Here is a 22,917-nt window from a genome sequence, read left to right on the forward strand (position 1 = left end):
GCAGTCCTGAGAACCTGTCTTCTCTTGTCTGTTTCTCTTTCCTGCCTATCATGGTGAGTCTCTCAGTGGGTGTAGAAGGGGCAGCCCTCAAGGATTCCACAACCGAGGTCACTGAAGACTACCAGGCAGAGAGCCACTGTTAGATGTAAGGAGTTAGCTGGCAGCACAAGATAATTAGTGCAACTCCCTAAATTTTTTCTCATATATGTAACCCTTCTGCCCATCAGAGTTGGCAGGAACAAGGGCCGGGTTCAGTATCTAGGGGTTCCATTCCAATAATACAATGCAAAACTGGCTCGAGCCCCCACCCAGTAACCTGGGACAAATATATACCATCCCCGCTGGGCGCCTCCAAGAGGCAATACTTCCCCTCTCACAAGCACATAGTCTGAGTGTAGCAAAAAGCCTTTTAATAAAGAGAGAAACAATGTGGCATTATGTTGGGGAAGCACCACCAACAGGATTCATACACAACCCATGAGCAAAAAAAAAAAACCCACCCCAAGCAAATTGGGCCGTGTTCTTTCTCTTTGGTTCTTGAGTCCAGCAACCCAAAATCACCCAAAGTCCCAAAAGTCCAATGACCCAAAAGTCTCTGTCCCTAGTCAGGGCAGCCCCAGAGTTTGAAAATTTATCTGCAGAGTTTTGCCTCCCAACCTGGGTGGAGATGGGGGGGGGGGTTAAGGGGCACCTTACATGGTCCAAAGCTGATTGCCCCACCTCTCCATGGGGCTCTGCTGTGCCAGCCGCCCCCATGAGCTGCTCCAGGCATCAGACAAACTGCTCTGCTCGCCATCCCGCAAACTGCTCTGCCATATATCTTCAGGCTCCCCCCCTACTTAACACAACACTCAGTAATTTCGGCTCTTAGTAAGTTTAGCTCTTTTGTGATTTCAGCTTGTAGCAGGGGAGCCTCAGTGCTGGTGCACTATTAGCCCAAAGTGAATTCAGCTCAGCAGCCTGTAACTAGACTCCTAATGGAATCAAAATTAGCTCTGATATTTCACAGTGGAGAGAGGAGGAATTGCAATTAGCATGTAAAGCCCTCAACAGAGGACCCATGCCACCAAGCATTAATACCTGTCCCAAGCCTCTCTCTATTCACTAGGTTTTGGAACCCATGACCCTTGCCTAGCGAGTACTGCTTAGTTGATGGTGAGTCCCTCCAGCATAACAAAAGTCCAAGTACAGTTCCACTGTCTTTGATTCACATAATCAGGATAATAGCAGTTTATTCCTGACCCAATAACATAGAAACTGGGGCTCCTACAGCAGTCAAAGTGACCATCTAGGCAGCGTGGGTGTGCCTATGCAAATGAGATCAGCCCCTGAAGTTCTTTTCCACAACCCACCATGACTCATACCAGATGTCAGGGAAGAGCTCATCCTGACTCTGCATAAAAAATATGTACAGGTCCACAGTCACTACCACTTAACAATACCCAGCATGGTGAGTACATGGGGTCACTTTTCAATCCCCCTATGTGAGGTGTGAACAGGACCTGGGGAACTTTAGGGACAGTGTAGTAAACATTGATTAACTTGTTACAGGCAGTGGTGATGTCAGCGGATCTATCACTCATGAGAATACTAAAGGCCCAGAGAAGGCAGCTGTTCAAGAGGATCTGTGGTTACTCGGAGCCATATGCTGCTGGGTTTTTCACAGCAATGGTCACCCAGAGCACCTTTGCAGAGTGGGATGGGAAGATGTCCTACCTGGTGGTAGAAAGAAGACTGCTCTGCCTAGGAATGTCTGGGCAAAGATCAAACACAACCTGCTCAAAAAGTTCTGTGAAATTGTCCCAGGACCAGGAAGCTGTTGGGGCCAAGATAAACCAGGGGCTCCATATGCAGCAGATTATGACTGCTGAATAGAGTTGTGAATCTGTCCAAGCCAAGATCTAACTACATACTGTTTCTATCTCTTTCCTGAAGCTAATCACAACATACAAGTGATGAGTTTTGGACTTGAAAACCACAAGTTTGAACAGCATGTGTAATGTGCTTTACACTTGAAAATCTGCACACTACAAGTGTACAATGCATTTTCTGAAAAAGCATAGTCAGAATGCCCAGTTGCTACTATTTTCTATTTTTAGTATATTTAATTTTATTGGTTAGCAGGCAAGCACTGTCTCCATATGTATCTGAATTCTCAGGTATTAGTTTGCACGTAACTTACAAGTGCTGGAAGCTTTTTTTTTTTTTTTTGTCTGTTTGCAATGTATAGAATTTTATTTGGTTACCTTCCCTGCAAAACTACATACTTTGAAAGCAAAATTATTTGCCGGCATTATGTATTTGTGAATGTTTCTGGCTGCTTTTCCCTGTTTTCTTTCTGTCAGTTTTGCCTAGTAAGGCCAGTGCATGCTCTTAAAATAAACCAGCTACTTTAAAGCAGAATTCCTTTGTTCCTTGTTCGCATGTGGTCAGCTGCCATTTTGAGAGGGGAAGAAGAGAAGTTTGGGAGACCCTGAAGAAAGTAAAACAAATGGCATTCATTAATGAGACCAGTGACTTATACCCACCTGAATTCCTTTCTCCTTCCTCAGTGGAGTTCAACCAAGTCTTGAGAAAGTCTTCACTCTCCATCAGCGCTGCATCATACATATCCCCCTCTTCAAAGAGTTTATCGTTTGTGTGCAGTTCAAGGGTTCCTTCTTCTGGACGTCATGAGACGTCCCCTGCCCATCGCGTAGAGCTCTACATAATAGCAGAAGCTGTGGGAGACAGCACTAGATTTTTTGTTGCTCTCCTTTGTCTTTTGGTAGGATTGCCACAGCTCATTCACCTTTGCCCACCATCGGAAATTATCTCTGTCGTACCCCAGCTTCTGCAACCTCTATGCAATATCTGCATAAACATCTTTATTCCAGTGGGAATTCCGCAGCTGTGCCTGCACTGCTCCTTCTCCCACAAACCCAGGGCATTCAAGACTTTGTTTCTGGACCAGTCAGCAGCACAAGGCTTAGCTGGAGTTTTCCATGGAGCTATACCTGTTGGCTAGCAAAGGTCGGCTAGTAGGAAAAGAGACATTGCCAAAACACTCTGGGGATTTTAAGCTGGGGGGCAGGCATGGGCTACTGGTCTTTGTGAACCCTTGGCAGCAAAAATTCAACCAGAGCAGTCACTCCCATGGGCACAATGGCATTGTAAACTTGTTGCTGGAGGACTGCTTGTACTGGTACCGGTATGTCAGCGTCCACACTGTGGTGTGGCACTGTGCTGGTCGAACACTGCTGCTAGAGGCCTTATGTCACTTGCGGAACTTGTTTAACTTTCACTGGCAAGAATTCAGAGTTTTGTTGGCAGGACTGAAAATTCAGGGTGGATACATGCCAGTAAAATTTTACAGTACAAACCAGGCCTAAGAGTAGAAGCAAAGTAAATCCCAAAATCCCATACTATATACAATAAATAGAGTCCCACAACAGTAGTACTAATAAGGAAACAAACGCCTGAACCATGATGGAAGGATGTAGAGGAGAAAAGAATTCCAGAATTGTAGACCACTGATTCCAATCCATTCCACATTTTACCTAGGAAAAACCAGGAGGGAAGGGATGAGCCAGTGCAGTGTGGAAAGATTGAAGTTGGAAGATTTGTGACTTAAAAAGGCCATAACTGAGGAAGTTTTAGCATCCCAGAGAAGATGTGATGAATAACTGGTAAGAGGAAAAAAAGAAATGTATAAAGAAATCACCCCTTAAAAGAATAGGATGAATAGTATCATGAAATATTTAATATTTATATCAACCAAGTAATGTATGAAAAATACAAACACCAATGGGAGGAATACCTATTGTAACTGGCCCCCTCCTCCTCAGCTCAGAGAGGGGAGGAACACAAAGGGGAACTGGTTGCTGTTAACTGGTTGCCAATCTCAGTGATTTTATTCTGGATTTACACCAGTGTAATTGAGATAGTCTCACCCATTGTCTCTATCTATATTTTTTTAAAAAGACAAAGATAATAAAGTTCTTATTATTATCTCCAAATATTTTTCAGAAGAGATTTTTTTTGTAGAACAGAATATTCAGTTGAACAGAGGAAAATTGTTTCTTACAAACATCTGGGGAAAAAGTAACTACCTATATCAAAGAATGCAGATTGCCTTTAATAATTGTTCTGCCACATTCTGGACTAGCTTTGGCTTCTGAAAGGTCTTAAATTGTAGCCTCAAGTGGCGTGCATCACAGTAGTTTAATCTCAAGGTGCAAAGACACAGAAAAATGTCACCAGGTCCACATCTGAAACAAGACATCTATGACAGAGTGCTGGACAACAGCAACTGATTAACCACTCTGATCACTGCAACTTCAATTAGTTTCCCAGTGCTCACCTGAATATGGGAACTGTATCAAACTGATCAATTGGCAATAGGCTGAAAAGAGTAAAAAGCTAATTACCTCATTAACTCAGAGGGTAAAAAGGCACAGGAAGGAAGCACAAAAGGGAGAGAGAAAGTGAAGGAGCTGAAGGCTGATAGAGCTAGGGCCACAGAAGGTCTCTGCCTTACAGCCCCAGGATACTATTAAAGCTGCTGCACGATCTATAAAGGTGGTGGGAATGAACTTTGTAAATAAATAACTAGGTGTTTGACTTGAAGAAAGTCTCTGAATAGTTTGCTTGTCTTGAAAGAGGCAAGAGTGGAGCATGTCCCTGCCACAAAGTTATACAATTTAGCAAGCAAAGATGGAAAAAGGTGTTCTTCAGGGCCAGTATCAGGGCACACAGTAATAGCTTTGGGTCTAATTAGACCACTAAGTTGTGAAATTAATTCACAATCAATGGCTGCACAGTCGGTTTGCCATGCTGATATAATTCTAGTCAATTCTTGTGTTGCTTTCCCAAACCTACTAATGTTATCTCAGCCTTATCCAGGCTGAGCCTCAACCAGCTGGTCCTCATTCAGGACCCAGTCTCCTGGTCATCCATTACCCTGCACCAAAGGAATCAGCTGTAAGGAGAAATAAAGCTGGGTAACATTCACCTAGTGCAGACATTATATGCAGCCCACAATCTCTTTATTAACCTTCCTAAAGGTGTAATACACATATTGAAAAAATGGGTGAGCAATACAGCAGAACCCTGCAGTTCCTAGCACGAGAGAGTCTTTGGGATGGATGAACAATCCCTTTCTGGTTCCTCTCTGATATTAAGAAACAAAGCTAATTCAGCAGTTCCATCCATTTCTACTAAGGACCATGGCATTGTCATCAGCACCTCATGATCAACCATATCAAAGACAAGGGACAAACAAATAAAGTCACCATGGACATTGTGGGCCTGGTTCTCATTTCACTGTCATTGTAAAACAGACCTTAAAATATGGATAATTTACATTTATACTCATTTTGAGGACTATTTACTCTGCCACAGTGATGTAATAAATAAAAAAGAATCAGATCTAGTATACAGAAGAATCAGATCTATTATGTTCATCTATAAGCCGGAGATCATTGACCAGTGCCTGCAGTTTTTGTCCCATACCCAAGTCTAAATCCAGATTTACTAGCAAGAAGAAAATCTTAATACTGGTAACATTGCCATAGCTGCTTCATCACCATCTTCTTAATGATCAACTCCCACAAAGCGGGAGAGCCAATACCAATAATGTGTTGGTGAGACCATCAGAAACATGAGTTGATTTCTTGAGTAAAAGCCTCACTGACGCATCTTTGAACACACCTAGCATCCAACCCTCACACAACAAAGCAATGATAATTTCCTCCAACAAAGGACCCGCTCTCTCACTACTGGCCTTTACCAGCCTGGAGTGACATAGTTCCCAATGCCCAGGAGGAGGCCCAAAGGACCCTGAACACTTCCACACCTTCAGGGAGAAACACTGACCAAAGCACAAAGAATGATCTGCATTTGTCTTCCCCAAACCTTATCCTGCATCCATGAATTCAACAAGCTGCATCTACAGCCAATAATTTTATCAACATAGTAATCAGCAAATTCCTTACAACAAAGAAAAGATTCGATTCAGTTTCCAAGTGTGGGTTGGAATCCACACTTAATCCAAGTGTGGATTAACCAAGCAATCCACTACCCAAAACAATTCAAATGTGCATAACACTACAGTACTATGATGGAGATAAAACTTACCCTCTCCTGCACAGCTTCCAAATAAGATCTTTTAAAAATGATTTATGTCATATAGATCAGACTTAGTCTAGGACTTTGTCCACTGGTATTATAACCTTCTTCCCTCTCCTTTCATCCTCTGCAAGTCATCTGTGAACCACTGTGACCTGGAAGGGCAAAGTCAGAGCAAGGGCATTCAGGAACCATTGTATCAGTAGCTGTGGACATAGATCTTGATAATATCCCCAGACCATCAATACAGTGGGAAACTGGCAACAGAGTACACTCCCTCAGAGACTTTCTGAAACATGTCTGCCTACCTAACTGTTGCAGGCTTTTTAAACTGCTATATATCAATGAAGTAATTAAGTTAATGTTAATAACCACTTGGTGAAAAGCAAAAGAACACTCATTATAAAAGAAAGACGTAAAGGCTTGTTCTTTCCCTACAACCACTTCCTGTTTGGCAAAAACATAAAAGATAATGTAACAATTGTTTCAAAACAAATAAGAGAAAAGACAAATTAACTTGTGTTCTTTTCATGTCAACTCCAAAGGCATTGTTGAGCTTTCAGAGGGAAAATAAATAACTATTGACCATAGGAGAAACCAGGATGTAGAATTATATTAATGCAAATGCTGTCTTGTGGAATATCATTCTGTTAATTAAAAAATTTGCAGGTAGAAAGTTACAAGTTCATCACATAATTAAAAAGTTGGGACAACAATATTAAAATGTCTGGCATCTAAGCTCGTTTTCAGAAAAATCAGTAATAGAAGGGAAACAATTCAAATTGGGGGCTATTTTTAAAATGTTTCTATGAGTTTATACATGTTGCCTTAGCATTGCCCTGGAAAACAAGTTATTCTTTATGCTTGATAAACACATATTTTTACATGCAATGTTTGAAACCATATTTTATTCAAATGTACACTGGCAAGGATTTTTCTCTGTGTATGTTGTGTATGATTAAATGGAGAAATACATATCCATATATTTCATTAAAATATAGATTAGGTTGCTATATGGAGTATAGGAATGCTCTTGTTTCCCATAGCTAATAAATAAGGCTTGTCAAAGGGCAAAAAACCTTTGGCACCAATTCAGATATTTCTTGTGGGGAGGGCAAATTCTGGTTCCCCCTCCTTTCCCCTGGCAGGGATCCCGGGCACCCACTTGACTTCCCCACTCCTTCAGGGACCCCAGGTATCCTTTGGCCAGGGAGTCTCCCGTCTCTGTTAACCACTCACAATGCATGAGCCAGTGCCACCAGGAGCCAAATTCTCTGTGGATTCCCCTGTGCTCTACTGTACAGTACAGGAACAGAGTGTCCGCATGCCAGGGCATAGCACTGTTTGATCCAGCTGCCCTTCCATCAGTACGGAGGGGCAGCTGGTCAGATTTCTGTGGCATTGTGACCACCCATTTGGAGTGTCACTTCAGACTGCTCCGGCAGCAGCTGCACAGACTTAGTACAGGACCTCTGCTTAACAGTGGCTCCACAGCCAATGCAAAAACCTTGGGGGTGGCACTTGCACCATGCACCATGCCCCACCCCCAACTAGCACTACTGCAACAAACAAAGCTAGAAACTAAACTGCTGAGAAAATATTAAGAAATCTCCCCACCTACTATCATAGAATATCAGGGTTAGAAGGGACCTCAGGAGGTCATCTAGTCCAACCCCCTGCTCAAAGCAGGACCAATCCCCAATTTTTGCCCTGATCCCTAAATGGCCCCCTCAAGGATTGAACTCACAACCCTGGGTTTAGCAGGCCAATGCTCAAACCACTGAGCTATCCCTCCCCCACCCCGTTAGTGACAGCCCCCCTATGTCTGCTAGTGAGAGCCCCCAAAACTCTCATATTCACAAGAGAATACAAAATGTGATTTCCGAAAGTGTTTCTCCTGGTCTTTTTCATTATTATAAAGAACAACCCCCTTCCACCTCCCCCCACCCAAAGAAACCCTCCAAACAAATCAACAAAACACCCTCTTATAATCGTTTCCATCCAACAATTAGACTTTGCCTATCCAAACTACAGCAGAGCATTACAAAGCCTTGATTAGAAATGCTGGATAGACAGGAATGTTTCAATGGATCTACAACCCCTCCTCTAAAGCCTTGTCGACTAGCCAAAATTGAGAGGAATAGCTACTGCGAAATAAGATATAAACACATCCCACAAACAAATTACTCTCCATAGGAGAGATGAGCGTATATACATTGCACTGTCACCAATCCTAGCGCCTTCTCGCTATCTATAGGCTAGCAGCTCAATACCACATTAGTGTTTGCCCTTACTAATCAAAGGAAGACCATAGCTCTGCCTAACCTATGTGGGCAGGCAGGCGGACAAAGAGCATAAGGTATAAGAAGCCCCAGAAGCTGGCGCAGAGCATGATGCATCCTGATACAACAATATTCTGGTGTTTTGGGATCTGGATTATTCTGGTGGACTAGCAGAAACTGTCTATGGACTGGTTTCAGAGTAGCAGCCGTGTTAGTCTGTATTCGCAAAAAGAAAAGGAGGACTTGGGGCACCTTAGAGACTAACACATTTATTAGAGCATAAGCTTTCACGAGCTGCATCCGATGAAGTGAGCTGTAGCTCACGAAAGCTTATGCTCTAATAAATGTGTTAGTCTCTAAGGTGCCCCAAGTGCTCCTTTTCTTTTTGTCTATGGTCTAAATTTTAGATGTTAAGAATGGAGGGTAAGTGGCCAACAGATATCCAGATCCTATAGGACACAGATGGCAAAGCGGAGCGTTGACTCCAGAATATGCTGGGTGCCCACTGTTTGGTGGAATAGTAGAAACAGCCATTACTGGGTTTGTGGCCACGATCTGGCAGGATCCAGATGCCACATCCAAGTTTTTGCAGCAGGGTTGCACTGGGGTGCAGCCGGGCCCTGATTGAAACACAGGCTAAACACCTTCTGCTCTCCATCTAGGCCGTGGGATCGGTGGGCTCCCAGTGCCTGCGTCAGCTCCAGCTGCCAGACCCGAGGGTCGGCGGGGCTGTCATGCTGGGCGGCGTCACGGCCCAGTTTGTACTGGTGCAATCGGAGCGTCTACCCGTCTCCTCTATTTAGCCATTAGCCCGGGGGGGGGGGTCGTGGGTTCAAACGCTGGCAGGGATCCGGCGCGGTCGGTCCCTTTGTGGTTTAAAAGCAACACTCCCCCCCCCACCCCCCAGCGCAGCCGCGGCTGCTGAGAGCAAAGGGAGGGCTGGGAGGAAAGTTAGGGCGAGCGGCGACGAGAGCGGGAGAAAAGGGGCGGGAAGGGGCGCCGGCCTCCCGGCGCGGCAGGGGGAAGGCGCGAAGCTCGCCCCGGCCAGGGTTTCGCGGGCAGGGGGGAGGATGCTCCGCGGGCGGCAGGGGTGGGGTCTCTGGGGCGGCAGCTCCCTCTGCTGCTGCGGCTGCGGCTGCCAAGCGGGGCGGCGGCCGGGCCAGGGTGCTCTGTGCACTTCCTCCCGCGGGCGCCTGCTGCTTCGGGACCGCTCCCCGCTCGCTCAGCGTCCCCCATGGCCAGCCTGGCTGCGGAGATCGTCGCCTTCCTGCTGGCCGTCTCGGGCTGGGTGCTGGTCTCCTCCACGCTGCCCACGGACTACTGGAAGGTCTCCTCCATCGACGGCACCGTCATCACCACCGCCACCTTCTGGGCCAACCTCTGGAAGACCTGCGTGACCGACTCCACCGGCGTGTCCAACTGCAAGGACTTCCCCTCCATGCTGGCGCTGGACGGTCTGCACCGGCCCCGGCTGGGGCTTCTTATCCCCCTTTGCTTCTCTCTCTCTCTGTCTGCCTGCCTGCCTGTCTGTCCGCCCGCCCGCCGGCCAGCCGCGGGGCTGGGGTAGGCGTCCAGAGGCCCCCCCCCCACCCCCGGCTTGTAAGCAGACCCCCCCCCCAAATACTGGCCTCCAGCGAACAGGGGCTAAGGCTCGTTGTGTGAACTATACGCATCCCCAGCTGCAACACAGCTGGCGAGGCGTCCGAGAGGGGTTGCCGATGAGAGGAGCTGGCATTGAGGTGACCCGCTCTAGCCAGCCTCTCTAGTGAGCTGCTACAGTTCGGGAGGCAAGAGGTTAATGATTTGGTGGGAGAGGTTACGGGGCTTTGTTTGCTGGGGTCGGGAGCGTGCTCTTGATTACAATGAAATAGACCAGAAGAAACCCTTTCAGAAACCATATTTTGGCCTCTTCAGCTTCTGAATGGGAGAGTTTGGGGGGATGACAGTAGCAGCCTTGGTTAATGGAGGGATTTCTCAGAATATTCTCAGCAGTTTAATCTCTATTTGGTGCACTTCCAGTCTGTTTTTGGCCCTTCAACAAGTCTTACTTACCTGCCATAGGAAGCATTCTTTTTCTTGGCATATCAGCATAATCTGTATTTTAATTCAGTGCATCAACATACTATCTATATAGAGGGAAACAATCCTTGCCAATTTACAGTTGAATAAAATATGGTTTCAAACACTGCATGTAAAAATACCTGTTTATCAACCATAAAGAATGCGCTTGTTTCCCAGGAGAGTAGGGAAGCAAGTTTTATACACACATTGGAACATTTTTAAAATAGCCCCCAGTATGAATTGTTTCCCTTCTATTATTATTTTGCTGGAAATTAGACCTTAAATGCAAATTTTAAATATTACTTGATAAACTTGTAACTTTCCTCCGGCAACTTTTTAAATTAACAGAAAGATATTTTGCTAGATACAGTTTATATTAATATAATTCTACATCCTGCTTTCTCCTGTTATCAAGAATTATTTATTTTCCACTTGGAAGCTCAACAGTGCATCTAGAGTTGATAAGAATTATTATTATTTCTATTCTCTTATTTGTTTTTAAACTAATGCTATATTTTCCTTTATGTTTTTTGCAGAGATTGGAGGGAAAGAATCTAATTCTTCTGTAATTAATGTTCTTTTCCTTTTTATTAAGTGGTTTTAAACTCAGATGTAATTACTTCACTGATATATAGTGGTTTAAAAGCTTGCAACAGGTAGGTAGGCACAAATTGCTTAGTTTTGAAGGGATCAGCAATACAGAATCAAAACTTTCAATTTGAACACAGTGTTTAAAGCTAAATATTACTTTATTGCTGCAAATCTCTACTTTTGTGTAATTTAAGAGGAATCATATACACTCTTTAGGCAGGAAGGATTTTTCTTAAAAAACCTTTACACCATGTTGAGTAAACTGTATAGACAATATGTTGGTTGCTACATTACTTGTTTCAGTGCTTAATCTATTGCCTGGGTTATATTTAACTGTTGCTCAACTTTTTATTTGAAAGGTTGAAAATGATGCAGGAAATTTAGGCAATTTCTGAAGTTCTAATGACATGCTTATTATCACAGTGCAATGGTCAGACAATGTATCCCACCAACACTACAGATAATCTCTGAGATAACCTGCTGATATTCAAAAAACAGAAAGTGTTAAAACAGGCATGATCATTTCTGTAAAACAAATTAGGATCGACAGGTTTCAGAGTAGCAGCCGTGTTAGTCTGTATTCGCAAAAAGAAAAGGAGTACTTGTGGCACCTTAGAGACTAACAAATTTATTTGAGCATAAGCTTTCGTGAGCTACAGCTCACTTCATCGGATGCATTTGGTGGAAAATACAGAGGGGAGATTGATATACACACACAGAGAACATGAAACAATGGGTTTTATCATACACACTGTAAGGAGAGTGATCACTTAAGATAAGCCAAATGCATCCGATGAAGTGAGCTGTAGCTCACGAAAGCTTATGCTCAAATAAATTTGTTAGGATCTACAGTATTTGGTATATTAGCACTCCCCCTTTTGACATGTGGCTGTGAGAGAAGGTAATAATATTTCTGATGTGAAAACTGCCTTTTTAAAAATTATTGGGAGCTGAATGGCTATAAGGGATTAATAATGAGATATAAAACCTTTAGCTTATGTCTCCTATAAAAGGTATCTCTAAAGCTGATCAGAGATACAGTGCCAGGTTAATGTAGGTCACCTTGAACTACTCTTGCTTATGCTGTTCCTCATTTATGGACAAATAGAGGAGTTCACACTCGAATCCTGCCACTTGTTCCATGCGAGCAGACCACAGCACCTGTGTAGAGTCAGTGGGCCAGATCCTCAGATACTGTAATTTGTCTTGGCTCCATTGATTTAAATGATGCCAGGATAAATTACATCAGTTGTGGATATGGCTCACTGACTTCAGTAGGGTTTGGCATTGGTGCTGTGATCCTCCTCATTGGAGTCAGTTGGAGGATCATATTCAAAGGCTGCAGCCATTCGGTCATCTTTAAAAATTACTAGGGCTGTCAAGAGATTAAAGAAGTTAATCGTGATTAATCGCACAATTAAAAAATTACTAGCACTGTTTAACAATAATAGAATACCATTCATTTAAATATTTGGGGATGTTTTCTACATTTTCAAATATATTGATTTCAATTACAACACAGAATACACAGTATACAGTGCTCACTTTAGATTTATTTTTTATTACAAATATTTGCATTGTGTGATACAGCATGGCCAGAGGGCAGCAGGAGAGTGTTAGAAGGGAGCCTTATTCCCTGTAGAGGGATGAAAGTTTGCTATAAATTAATTAAAGCACCTGAAGCCAGTTAGAGCACCTGAAGCCAGTCACATGATAAAACCCCCCCTGCTTCAATCAGACAGGAGGAGTTGAAGCACAGTTGATTGGTGTTGGAGCAGAGAGCAGTTTGGAGGAGTTGAAGTAGAGTGGATTGGTGTTGGAACGGAGAGCAGTTTGGCGGGAAGCAGAGGAGAGTTTGGAGAAGTGCTGTGGTGGGCTAAGAAGACCAAGACCCTAGGTAAAGGGACTTCTGGTTTGTGCAGAGAGAGGGCAGGAAGCCCCACAAGCTGAAGAGCAGGAGAGGGAAGTAGACCGAGGAAGGAACTGCTAGTTCTAGTGGTTTACTGCTATCCCTAGGGCCCCTGGGATGGGACCTGGAGTAGATGGTGGGCCTGGGTCACTCCCCCTCCACTCCCCTCCTCTAGGACATTAGTGGGACAGTTAATACCCCAGTTCAGGGGCAAGAAATGGTGCCCTTAATCACCCCTCCCCCCCCGAGAAGAGAAAGCATGAGACCCATCATAGTAGTGCTGGCAACTTGCCACAATTGTAAAAAACAAAATAATTGTTTATTTCAACTTACCTAATGGAAGTACTGTAGTGGAATCTCTTTATCATGAAAATTGAACTTACAAATATAGAAGTATGTAAAAAAAAAAAAAACAACAACCCTACATTAAAAAATAAAATAATGTAAAACTTTAGAGCCTACAAGTCCACTCAGTCCTACTTCTTGTTCAGCCAATCGCTCAGACAAACAAGTTTGTTTACGTTTGCAGGAGATAATGGTGCCCGCATCTTGTTTACAATGTCACCTGAAAGTGAGAACAGGCATTCTCATGGAACTGTTGTAGCCAATGTCACAAGATATATACATGCCAGATGCACTAAAGATTCATATGTCCCTTCATACTTCAACCACCATTCCAGAGGGTATGCATCCATGCTGATGATGGATTCTGCTCAATACTGATCCACAGAAGTGCGGACCAATGCATGTTCATTTTCATCATCTGAGTCAGATGCCACCAGCGGAAGGCTGATTTTCTTTTTTGGTGGTTCGGATTCTGTAGTTTCCGCATCGGAATGTTGCTCTTTTAAGATTTCTAAAAGCATGCTCCACACCTCGTCCCGCTCAGATTTTGAAAGGCACTTCAGATTCTTAAACCTTGGGTCAAGCGCTGTAGCTATCTTTAAAAATCTCACATTGGTATCTGCTTTGCATTTTGTTAAATCTCCAGTGAAAGTGTTCTTAAAATGAACAACATGTGTTGGGTCATTATCCAAGACAGCTATAACATGAAATATATGGTAGAATGTGGGTAAAACAGAACAGGAGACATACAGTTCTCCCCCCAAGTTCAGTCACAAATTTAATTAACACATGATTTTTTTAACGAGCGTCATCATCATGGAAACGTCCTCTGGAATGGTGGACAAAGCATAAAAGGATATGTGAATGTTCAGCACATCTGGTGTGTAAATACCTTGCAATGCTGGCTACAAAAGTGCCATGCAAATGTCTGTTCTCACTTTCAGGTGACATTGTAAAAAATAAGTGGGCGGGCAGCATTATCTCCTGTAAATGTAAACAAGCTTGTTTCTTTTAGCAATTTCCTGAACAAGTAATAGGACTGAGAAGATTTGTACGCTCTACAGTTTTCCATTGTTTTGTTTTTGAGTGAAGTTATGTAACAAAAAAAATCATGCAATTTACAAATGTAGTTCATGATAGAGAGATTGCACTACAGTACTTGTATGCGGTGAATTGAAAAATACTATTTCTTTTATTTATCATTTCTACAGTGCGAATATTTGTAATAAAAATAATAATAATAAAGTGAGCACTGTACACTTTGTTTTCTGTATTGTAATTGAAATCAATATATTTGAAAATGTAGAAAAATATTCAAAAAATATTTAATAAATTCCAATTGGTATTCCATTGTTTAATAGTGTGATTAAAACTCTGATTAATTGTGATTCATTTTTTAAATTGCGATTAACTTTTTTCAGTTAATTGCGTAAGTTAACTGCAATTAATCAACAGCCCTAAAGATTACTAAATCCTCCTTTTTAACTGGGTATTTAGATCCAGGCTTACTTTTTATTAAGGTATGTAAAATCAACAATAAAGCTTGTGGGATCAGGAATATTTGGTCAATCAGAATTCCAAAGGGGAGAAAAGATAGGACAGAAAGAAAAATTTAAAATACAAGATCAAGAAAACATGGACTATCAGGTAGTTTGCTTCACTCTCCCTAGCAAGCGCAGTTCAAATTAACTGATCTGCAGCTGAACGTTTAGTTTTTATTATGTAGCTACAGCTCACTTGGGCACAAACTAGTTTGAAATGAAAAACTTACAAGGCCTGATCTGGTCAACATGACAAAATTAATAACTTAGAGAGGAGCAGGAATGCAGTCAATAGCTTTAATAATAAACAACATAGGGTCAAATCCTGGTTGCAGGACACAACGTGAGTGAATGACAGGGAGTGTTAGGAGTGGCATCGTGCCTCAAAGCCAGGGCAGGATGTGGAGTGGCTGAGGAGCAGCTATATAAGTCTAAGGTTCAGCACATGGATCTGAGTAGCAATGGATGCAGCAGCCAAACCTATGCCCACATTCCCCTTCTGTGGGGGGCTGGAGAATCTGCCAAGGATCTGTGTTCCATAGTGGCAGGGGTATGCGTTCCCCCTCCCAACAAAGCAGAAGTGCACAGGCTGTACTGCACTTTGGATATCCCATGGGTCAGGAAGGTTTCTGCCTCAACATAAAGTCAAATTCTGCCTAGCTCTTAGGATATGTCTACTCTGCACTGTAAGCCCAGAGTTAGTAGAACTCGAGTTAGTAGACCCTGGATTTGTGAACCTAGGCCTTGAGTATCTACACTTATTTGTAACTCAAGTTAGGAATTGTTGAACCCTGGGTCCCAGAGTCTACACTGCATTATGCATGCCGGAGTACAACCACACATATTCCAGACTTCCTAGTTCCTAAAATGTGGCCACTGAGACCTTATGTTCATGGTGCAGTGTGCAAACCAACCTGTAGACTTTCAAGCCCTAAGTTAACAAACCCAGGATCTTCTAATTCAAGTTCTACTAACCCTCGGCTTACCTTGCAACATAGACAAACCCACAGAGTCAACACCTTAGGCTAAGGACTTCCTAAATGTTGTTTAATTTTAAGACTGTTTTGATAACTAAAATTATTGAAAGAACAGGAGTGTCTGTGGGATTGATGGACTCCCAGAACTTGAGGCTGTGTCTATACTGCAAAGCAATAGGTCTTCAGCCCTGGGTCCTGACTTGACTCAGGCTTGAGCCCTCCACCCCCATGGAGCCCTGGGACCCAGGGTTTGAACTATGAGTTAGTGCAATTTGTGTGTAGATGGGAGGGGAGTTAGGCTTGAGCCTGAGTTCAAACCCTGGACTTCCATTGCAGTTAGGCATACGCTTAGAGAGCTTCCCCCCATCTGCCCTTGCACGGCCTTCCTAAGACTAAACTGAATTCCAGTTCCTATGATCAAGACAATCTAGGAACTGCATCCTCCCTATTCTCCTGGGTAGGGAAGCATGAGGGAGTGAGGAAGAAAGGAGGTGGATCAATTGCTCCATCACCATTGCCCGGCTCTAGCAAGCAGAGCTACCCAGCCCCATGAAGAGAGAATGTGCTGCACTCTCCATGAAGGTGGGTAGCAGTGTCCATGCTCCCCATGCACTAACTGTGTGTGTGCATGTGTGTAAAGAAGAGATTAGCGTTGGGGGAGTCTGGGAAGAACACCTTTGCTTTCCTTTGGGACAATGCAGCTCCATAATGCCTCTTGCTAGGCCCTATGTATAATGGGCACAATATAGTCCATCGTGTTTAAGCGCCCAATCTGACACTTCTTACACGGGCAAAATCATCATGTGGTGTGGAGTGGAGGATTGCCTGAGTAAGGAAGGCACAAACAGGCCTTTAATTTACCACCGTTTTAATTTTGTGTGTTGCTGGTCACAGACACACAAACAATAATATTATATAATAATGATCTTTTTATATCAATAATATAAACAATAATAACACAACTAAACAACATCAGCATATCATTTACAGCATTCCACACCAGTGGATCAAATGACAAGTTAAAATAACGTAGCTGAACAAGTATGTACTTATGAAATAAAAGGGGCATTAGAGCTTAGAACCACAAATGCTATAGGTGTGTGTTTGAAAAGGGAATCTGTGCAATATCTATAAAGCAATCTCACCGTTTCAAATGATGCAGTCTTAATGATACCACAGCAAGTATTTATTTTATTTATTGAAAGCACGCATCCCCAGAGCATTGTACATTTTTCCGTGTATTATACTTAATAGATGTGTGAGCTCCACATAACTTTTTGTCACACATGACGGCAATGAGACACTAAAGATCATTACCTAACGAGATTCTTTGGAATGTGAGACAAATCATATTTGTTTAAAAAAAAAAAAAAGCCTGAAATAGTTTTCTATCGGAATGTTGCTGAACATGTACAATGTAGTGAAAACTTGTTAGATGCTCCTAATAACTATTTTGTTTCTACTCTATTTAAAAAGTGTCACTTTCAGTCTGTTTTGGCTCTTGTTTATTTGGATGCCCAACAGATGGTATATAATTATACCCCAGTGCCAAATAATTCATGGTGACAATATGCGTGTGGAAACAGTGGATTTCTGGCCTTCACTAGAAGATACTGAAGAAGTACACCTTGGCAATCTCCTCTTTGACTTGTTTGGCCTTTCTACATTTTATTGAGCAATGTCATGGTCATCTTAGCTAGTTTGTGTCTAAGAAAAAATCAAGAAAGCAAAAGATGTGTCACTGTTGTAACCAAACACATTCATATGCAATACGTTTAACTCTGGTCCAAGCAAGCAGAAGTTGGACTTGATAAAATGATCATTACCCTGGTTCTCATTTCCAAGTCAATCTCTAACACATCTTCTGCAGCTAGCTACATGTTTTGCAGTTTTCTATATCACCCAGCACCACAGTAACTAGGTAACTCCCAGGTAAATTAGAGCTGTATAATGAGGTCTCTAGTGGAACTCATGGAATCTTCTCCCCGGCTCCCTTGTTTCGTTTACATTGTCAAAATTTTATTTTCTAAATTCTGCATTAAAAAACACCCTAATTGGATGATTTCTTTGTTGTGCTGAACTGAACTCAGAGTCTAGTTGGCCTACAAAACTGAGAACTTTTGGGCAACAGATTCCAGTGATATTCCAAGTCATGGTATTTCTGCTAATTGAAACTGCTTCCTTGTTTGAGTGAGTTAATTATTTCTTGCAGTCTCACTACCCTCTATTATTTCCAAAGTGTGCTTTGACATTTACTAAGGAATGAATCTCAGCCATGTTGGTTTTTTTTGCATAGGCTAGTTATTTTTGGTAAATGTTTAATATTTCTCCTTGGAGATTTAGCCATAAATTAAGCTTTAGAGTACCTCTGGGTAAATAAATCCATGCTTCAGCACCTTAATATGTTAATTAGCAACTAACAGTGGCAGTAAATTGTACCTGTCAAAAATAATGGCTTCCTTGGCCAGTTTTCACCTACTGCTTTACTAAAGGGTGTTACCGCAAAAACATTTCCAAAACAAGGAAAATAAGGTGATGAGAGATTATGAATAGTTATATTGCTACAGTTAAAAAATGAAGCATCTTATTAGCTACATATGTACATAATTGTGTATTTTTTTAAAGGACCAGATTCTGAAGTTCCTGTTAAAACTTCACTCCTACTAACATCATTGTCAGCTTTGCTTGAGTAAAGAGTGAATAAGAATGCAGGATTTGGCATAAAAACAGGAAGTTCATTATCAGTGGAATAGGAATTGAAACAATTTTAGACTCTCATTCTCCTTTTCTCCTGGCATTCTACTACTAATAAAATTTCACTCTATCCAAGTCAAGTATATGTGACTTTTACTACATAAACCCTCCCACAAGTGGGCAAGCCTTTTACAATATGTGCCAGCGCAGTCTAGAAAATAATTCAAATTACTCACTGTTAGGCATACCCAAATAGTTTGGTTCATTCTCATAACTTTTAGTCACTAACTTCTTTCTGGGTTTTGGGAACAACCCTAAACATTTGGAGGTGCTCCTATGCTCTATTCAATAGTGGTTTAGCACTGATCATATTGAAAGAATTTCTCCTCTAAGGCTCAATAGAGCTGTATGTGGGAATTTGATTGCATTCTTAGCTCTACCTACATTTGCTGATGAACTCCATCAATACTAAACATCTTCTATAGTTACTTTGAGTCAAATGTGTGTATGTGAAGCAGACGGGAGAGATGAGAGGCAATGGCACTCTGGCTCTTGAGTGAGCTGCGTTGCCAGGAGGGTGGGGCTGGGGAGATAAGAGAGGGGTAGAGCCCTGCACAGATACAAAATTTGTATCCACATCTGATCCACAAAAATGGTCCATGGATAGCCACAGATTTGCAGGGCTCTACAGAGTGGCTCTCTCAGAACATCCTACAGGATCTGCAGAGCTGGAACCAGTTTTTCCACTTTCCTCAGGCTCTAAAGGTTTCAGGGAACATCGCTTATCCTCCCTGGATGGTCATTAACTCTATCCCCAGAGGAGAATATCTCTTAGGTCTTCTGTCCACTTTTTAGTATCTGCCGCTTTTCTGCAGATAGGGGAAAGGGGAGAAAATAGACCTTACTTTAAAAAAAAAAAAAAACCCTCTGCTCCATCTTAAAATGCAACATGTTCTGCACATAGGAATTCCAGAAGCAAACTAGAAAAATGATATGTGAGTATCCAGCTATTTCACAGTAATGTAGGTGTAACTACTCTGGTAGCAAGCTAAAATGTCTGGGGTATGCTTTTTTATGCATTGACTTTTTTTATACATTTACTTTGCCACATTTATACATGTGTATACATGACTTATCATATATCAGATGTTTGTAAATAGTTCAGATTTATTCAGATTAATACTGTTTTCCTTCAGTAGACATTTTTCACAGGAATGCTATATAAATAAGAGATAACTATGTTATAGGCAGGGCTGGTATAGCACCATTTATTTGCCTGGCAGTTCCCATTATAAAATCCTGTTTTCAGGTATAATTTTGCCAAACTTTAACTGTGTCTACCTCACAAGTATTTGGGGGAGGCAGAGGGGACTAAAAGATAGGGAATTTCAGCCAGAACAATTCAAATATTTCTTAGAATGAGGCTAGGGAAAAATACATTGTTTTGCAACATTAAAAAAATTCTGGGAATTTTTTCTTTAAGAAGTTTTAGTACTGCCATGCATTGGAGCACGGACTTGAAAGGTGGCAGGGGAGTGGCCTTTGTTTCAGGGATGTTCATCTTGTTATCCCTGTAAAAACCAGCCCACACTGTGATTGAAAAAAATCACAGTTCACACATGCTCAGTCGAGACTTCTTATAGTTTAGTAAGTTAAATCGCTGAAGACTCTTCCCTCGCTAATCATGCTCCAGCATCTCACAGCTACTAAGCTAGTGCTGACATGACTGCATGCATCAGTCCTACAGAGTAGGTTCCCTCCATCCTAAGGCTACAGGGGCAAAGCCACACTTCCCCTGCTTTTGGCTGGTTGGGGCCGGGGTGGGACCAGACATTAGAACTGAGAACAGGGAAATTGTCTCTCCTGTGCTGTCAGTGACCACCCGGCTGGTGCTCAGGCACATTGGAGGAGGAAGCCACCTGATTTGAATGCAGAAGGCATAGGCGCCGACTCTGTGGGTTCTCCAATAGTGGGTGCTCAGCACCCATCATCAGCTCCACGGATCAGTTCCTCCTCCTCCCTCCCAGCCCTCCCACCTGCCAGTGGGCCCTGCCAATCAACTCTTCCCCCTCCCTCCCAATGCCTCCCGCCCGCTGTGATCAGCTGTTCAGCAGCATGCAGGAGACACTGGGGGAGGGGTGGGGGGGAGGAGTGGGGGCAGGAAGAGGCAGGGTGGGGGCAGGAACAACAAATAGATGTGAAACCTACTGGCAAGGTATCCGAGCCCTTTCTCCTACTGGGCCAATTCGAGAATAACTCCCTACTGCTACTGTTCACTCCTTTAGCTCAAGAGGCAGACGTCTATGCAGTGGATCTAAAGGTTCTAACCCTGCTAATGATCCATGTAGGTGTCAATATGATACCACATGATGGAATTTGTTTTTTCAGTTTACTTTTTTTTTAAAAATTGCCTTAAAAATACATTATTAAGATTGCAAAGTCAAGCACTCAAAAGATAGGAAATATCAGAAATAAAGTTGTCTATGCAACCTTAACTTGGCTCCTTTGTGCATATGTATTACGATACATGATTACATGATCTTTATTGACATGATCACATCTTTTTTCTACCTTATTCTGGGGCTGAATCATAGTAGTATATCGAAAGATGTCTTGAGGACCCCATCTCATTTGTTTCAGAAGTTGGAACGTCTGTAGTGAGTTAGTCAGTGGACTGCAGAAAGAGAAAGGATGATGTCATAGTCAAGTAGAAAAGGAGTACTTGTGGCACCTTAGAGAATAACAAATTTATTTGAACATAAGCTTTCGTGAGCTACAGCTCACTTCATAGTCAAGTAGGGTTGCCAGTTTGGTTGGACATATTCCTAGAGGTTTTCTCAGATGGCATAATCTTTAATTAAAGATTAATCTTTAATTCCTGTAGACTCAAGGACAATCCTGGAGGGTTGGCAACCCTATCAAGGCAGCTGCGTGCTACTCTAGAGCATTGGATTCTATCTCTGATTCTGTCACACAGTTCCTAAGGAATGCTAAGGAAGTCATTTAACCCAGACTTTTCACAGGTTGTCACTAATTGTGGGTGCCTCGTTTTCTTGGTGTCCAATACAAGTCTCTAGGGTCTGATTAGCAGAAGGGCTAAGGACTCACAGATGCAACTGAAGTCAATACGCGTTGAACATACTGAGCTATATAAAAAAAAATGAGGGCTTAAGTGTCTCAAATTGGGCACCAAAAATTAGTGGATATTTTGGATATTAATCTCATTGTGCCTCAGTTCCCCAGCTGTAAAATGGATTAATAATATCCCCTCATCTCATAGCGGTGTTGTGCAAGTAAATCCATTAATGTTTGTGAAATGCTCAGATACTGTAGTGATGACCACCATAGAACACCCTATGAAGAAAATTAATAATTCTGTCTTCAGAGAAGGATTTGAAAAGTGTACAGTAAATAAGGCCAGGGGCCACACACTGAACAATGAGGAGAAAATAAAGTATTTAATAGTTGTTCATTAAATGAGCACTGTCTCTCTCTTGTGCATCAAATAAGGCAGGGTCTTGTGAAAAAAATATGTGATCACATCATTATAGACTGTGTCATAATGCATACAGACAAGAAGATCCAATTAAGTTTTCCCAGGCAACTTAACTTCTGCCATTTCCTAACTTTTGAGTGTGTGACTTTGCAATCTTACTAATATTCTTTTAATATAGCTTTTTCATGTTTAAGGTATATAAATAGTGAATAGATAATTGCCATTAGCTGGTTTTCAAGACTACATAGGATAGTTCCTGAGTTCTGTAGGATCAATAAAACTTGGTGTACACTGCAAATGGCTTCTTGTGTGTTACTTTTTACATGGAGCTCTAACCAATAAGCTTTTAAAATATTTTGATGAATGCATGTTCCATTAATTATGTACTTTTATACAGGTTTCCTGTTTATTTGGTATATATCATTAAGAAATCTATTAAGGCTGTGAGGGAATGGATAAAGTGTAGCATGTTCGAATAGTAATAGAACCAGAAATGTTTCACACACACACACTGCCCCCCTGGTATCAAGATGAAATAAATAAAACTAATGCAAGTGTATATTCATTTTAAATGAAAGCCATAATATGTTATGAGGAATAATCTCTTATGGTGATTACTTAACTGTACAATATTGCATTGCCCACCCAATAATTACAGAACTGTTTATCACAATATGTCAACTATAATTAATTTTTGGAAGGTAGAAAATAGTACTCAGTCTATCCAGTTCAAGGGCCTTACCTCTGTGAGGTACTGGGTGTCCTCAACTGCCACTGAAGAAAGGCCCTCATTCAACAAGGTACTTAAGCATATACCTAACTTAAAGCATACGAGTAGTTCCACTGAAATCAATACTCTGGTGCTTAAAGATAGGCACATACTTCAATATTTTGCTAAATCAGGGTCTTCGGC

At 42.1% G+C, this 22,917-nt stretch overlaps 1 protein-coding gene across 3 annotated transcripts in view; it reads left to right on the forward strand.

Annotated features, from left to right (window-relative positions):
* CLDN10 (claudin 10) overlaps nt 1–22,917 on the forward strand; it is a 104,691-nt gene that overhangs the window by 62,306 nt on the left and 19,468 nt on the right. The window contains exon 1 of one of the 3 annotated variants that reach the window (XM_038374059.2): nt 9,502–9,844. The exons of the other annotated variants lie outside the window; for them this stretch is intronic. Coding sequence (XP_038229987.1) covers nt 9,625–9,844 — 220 coding nt within the window. The 5' untranslated portion in view covers nt 9,502–9,624. Of the gene's footprint in view, nt 1–9,501; nt 9,845–22,917 lie in introns of those variants that run through there. 3 annotated transcript variants of the gene reach the window in all.

This window comes from Dermochelys coriacea, chromosome 1 (genome assembly GCF_009764565.3).
Source record: "Dermochelys coriacea isolate rDerCor1 chromosome 1, rDerCor1.pri.v4, whole genome shotgun sequence".
NCBI classification, from domain to species: Eukaryota; Metazoa; Chordata; order Testudines; family Dermochelyidae; genus Dermochelys; species Dermochelys coriacea.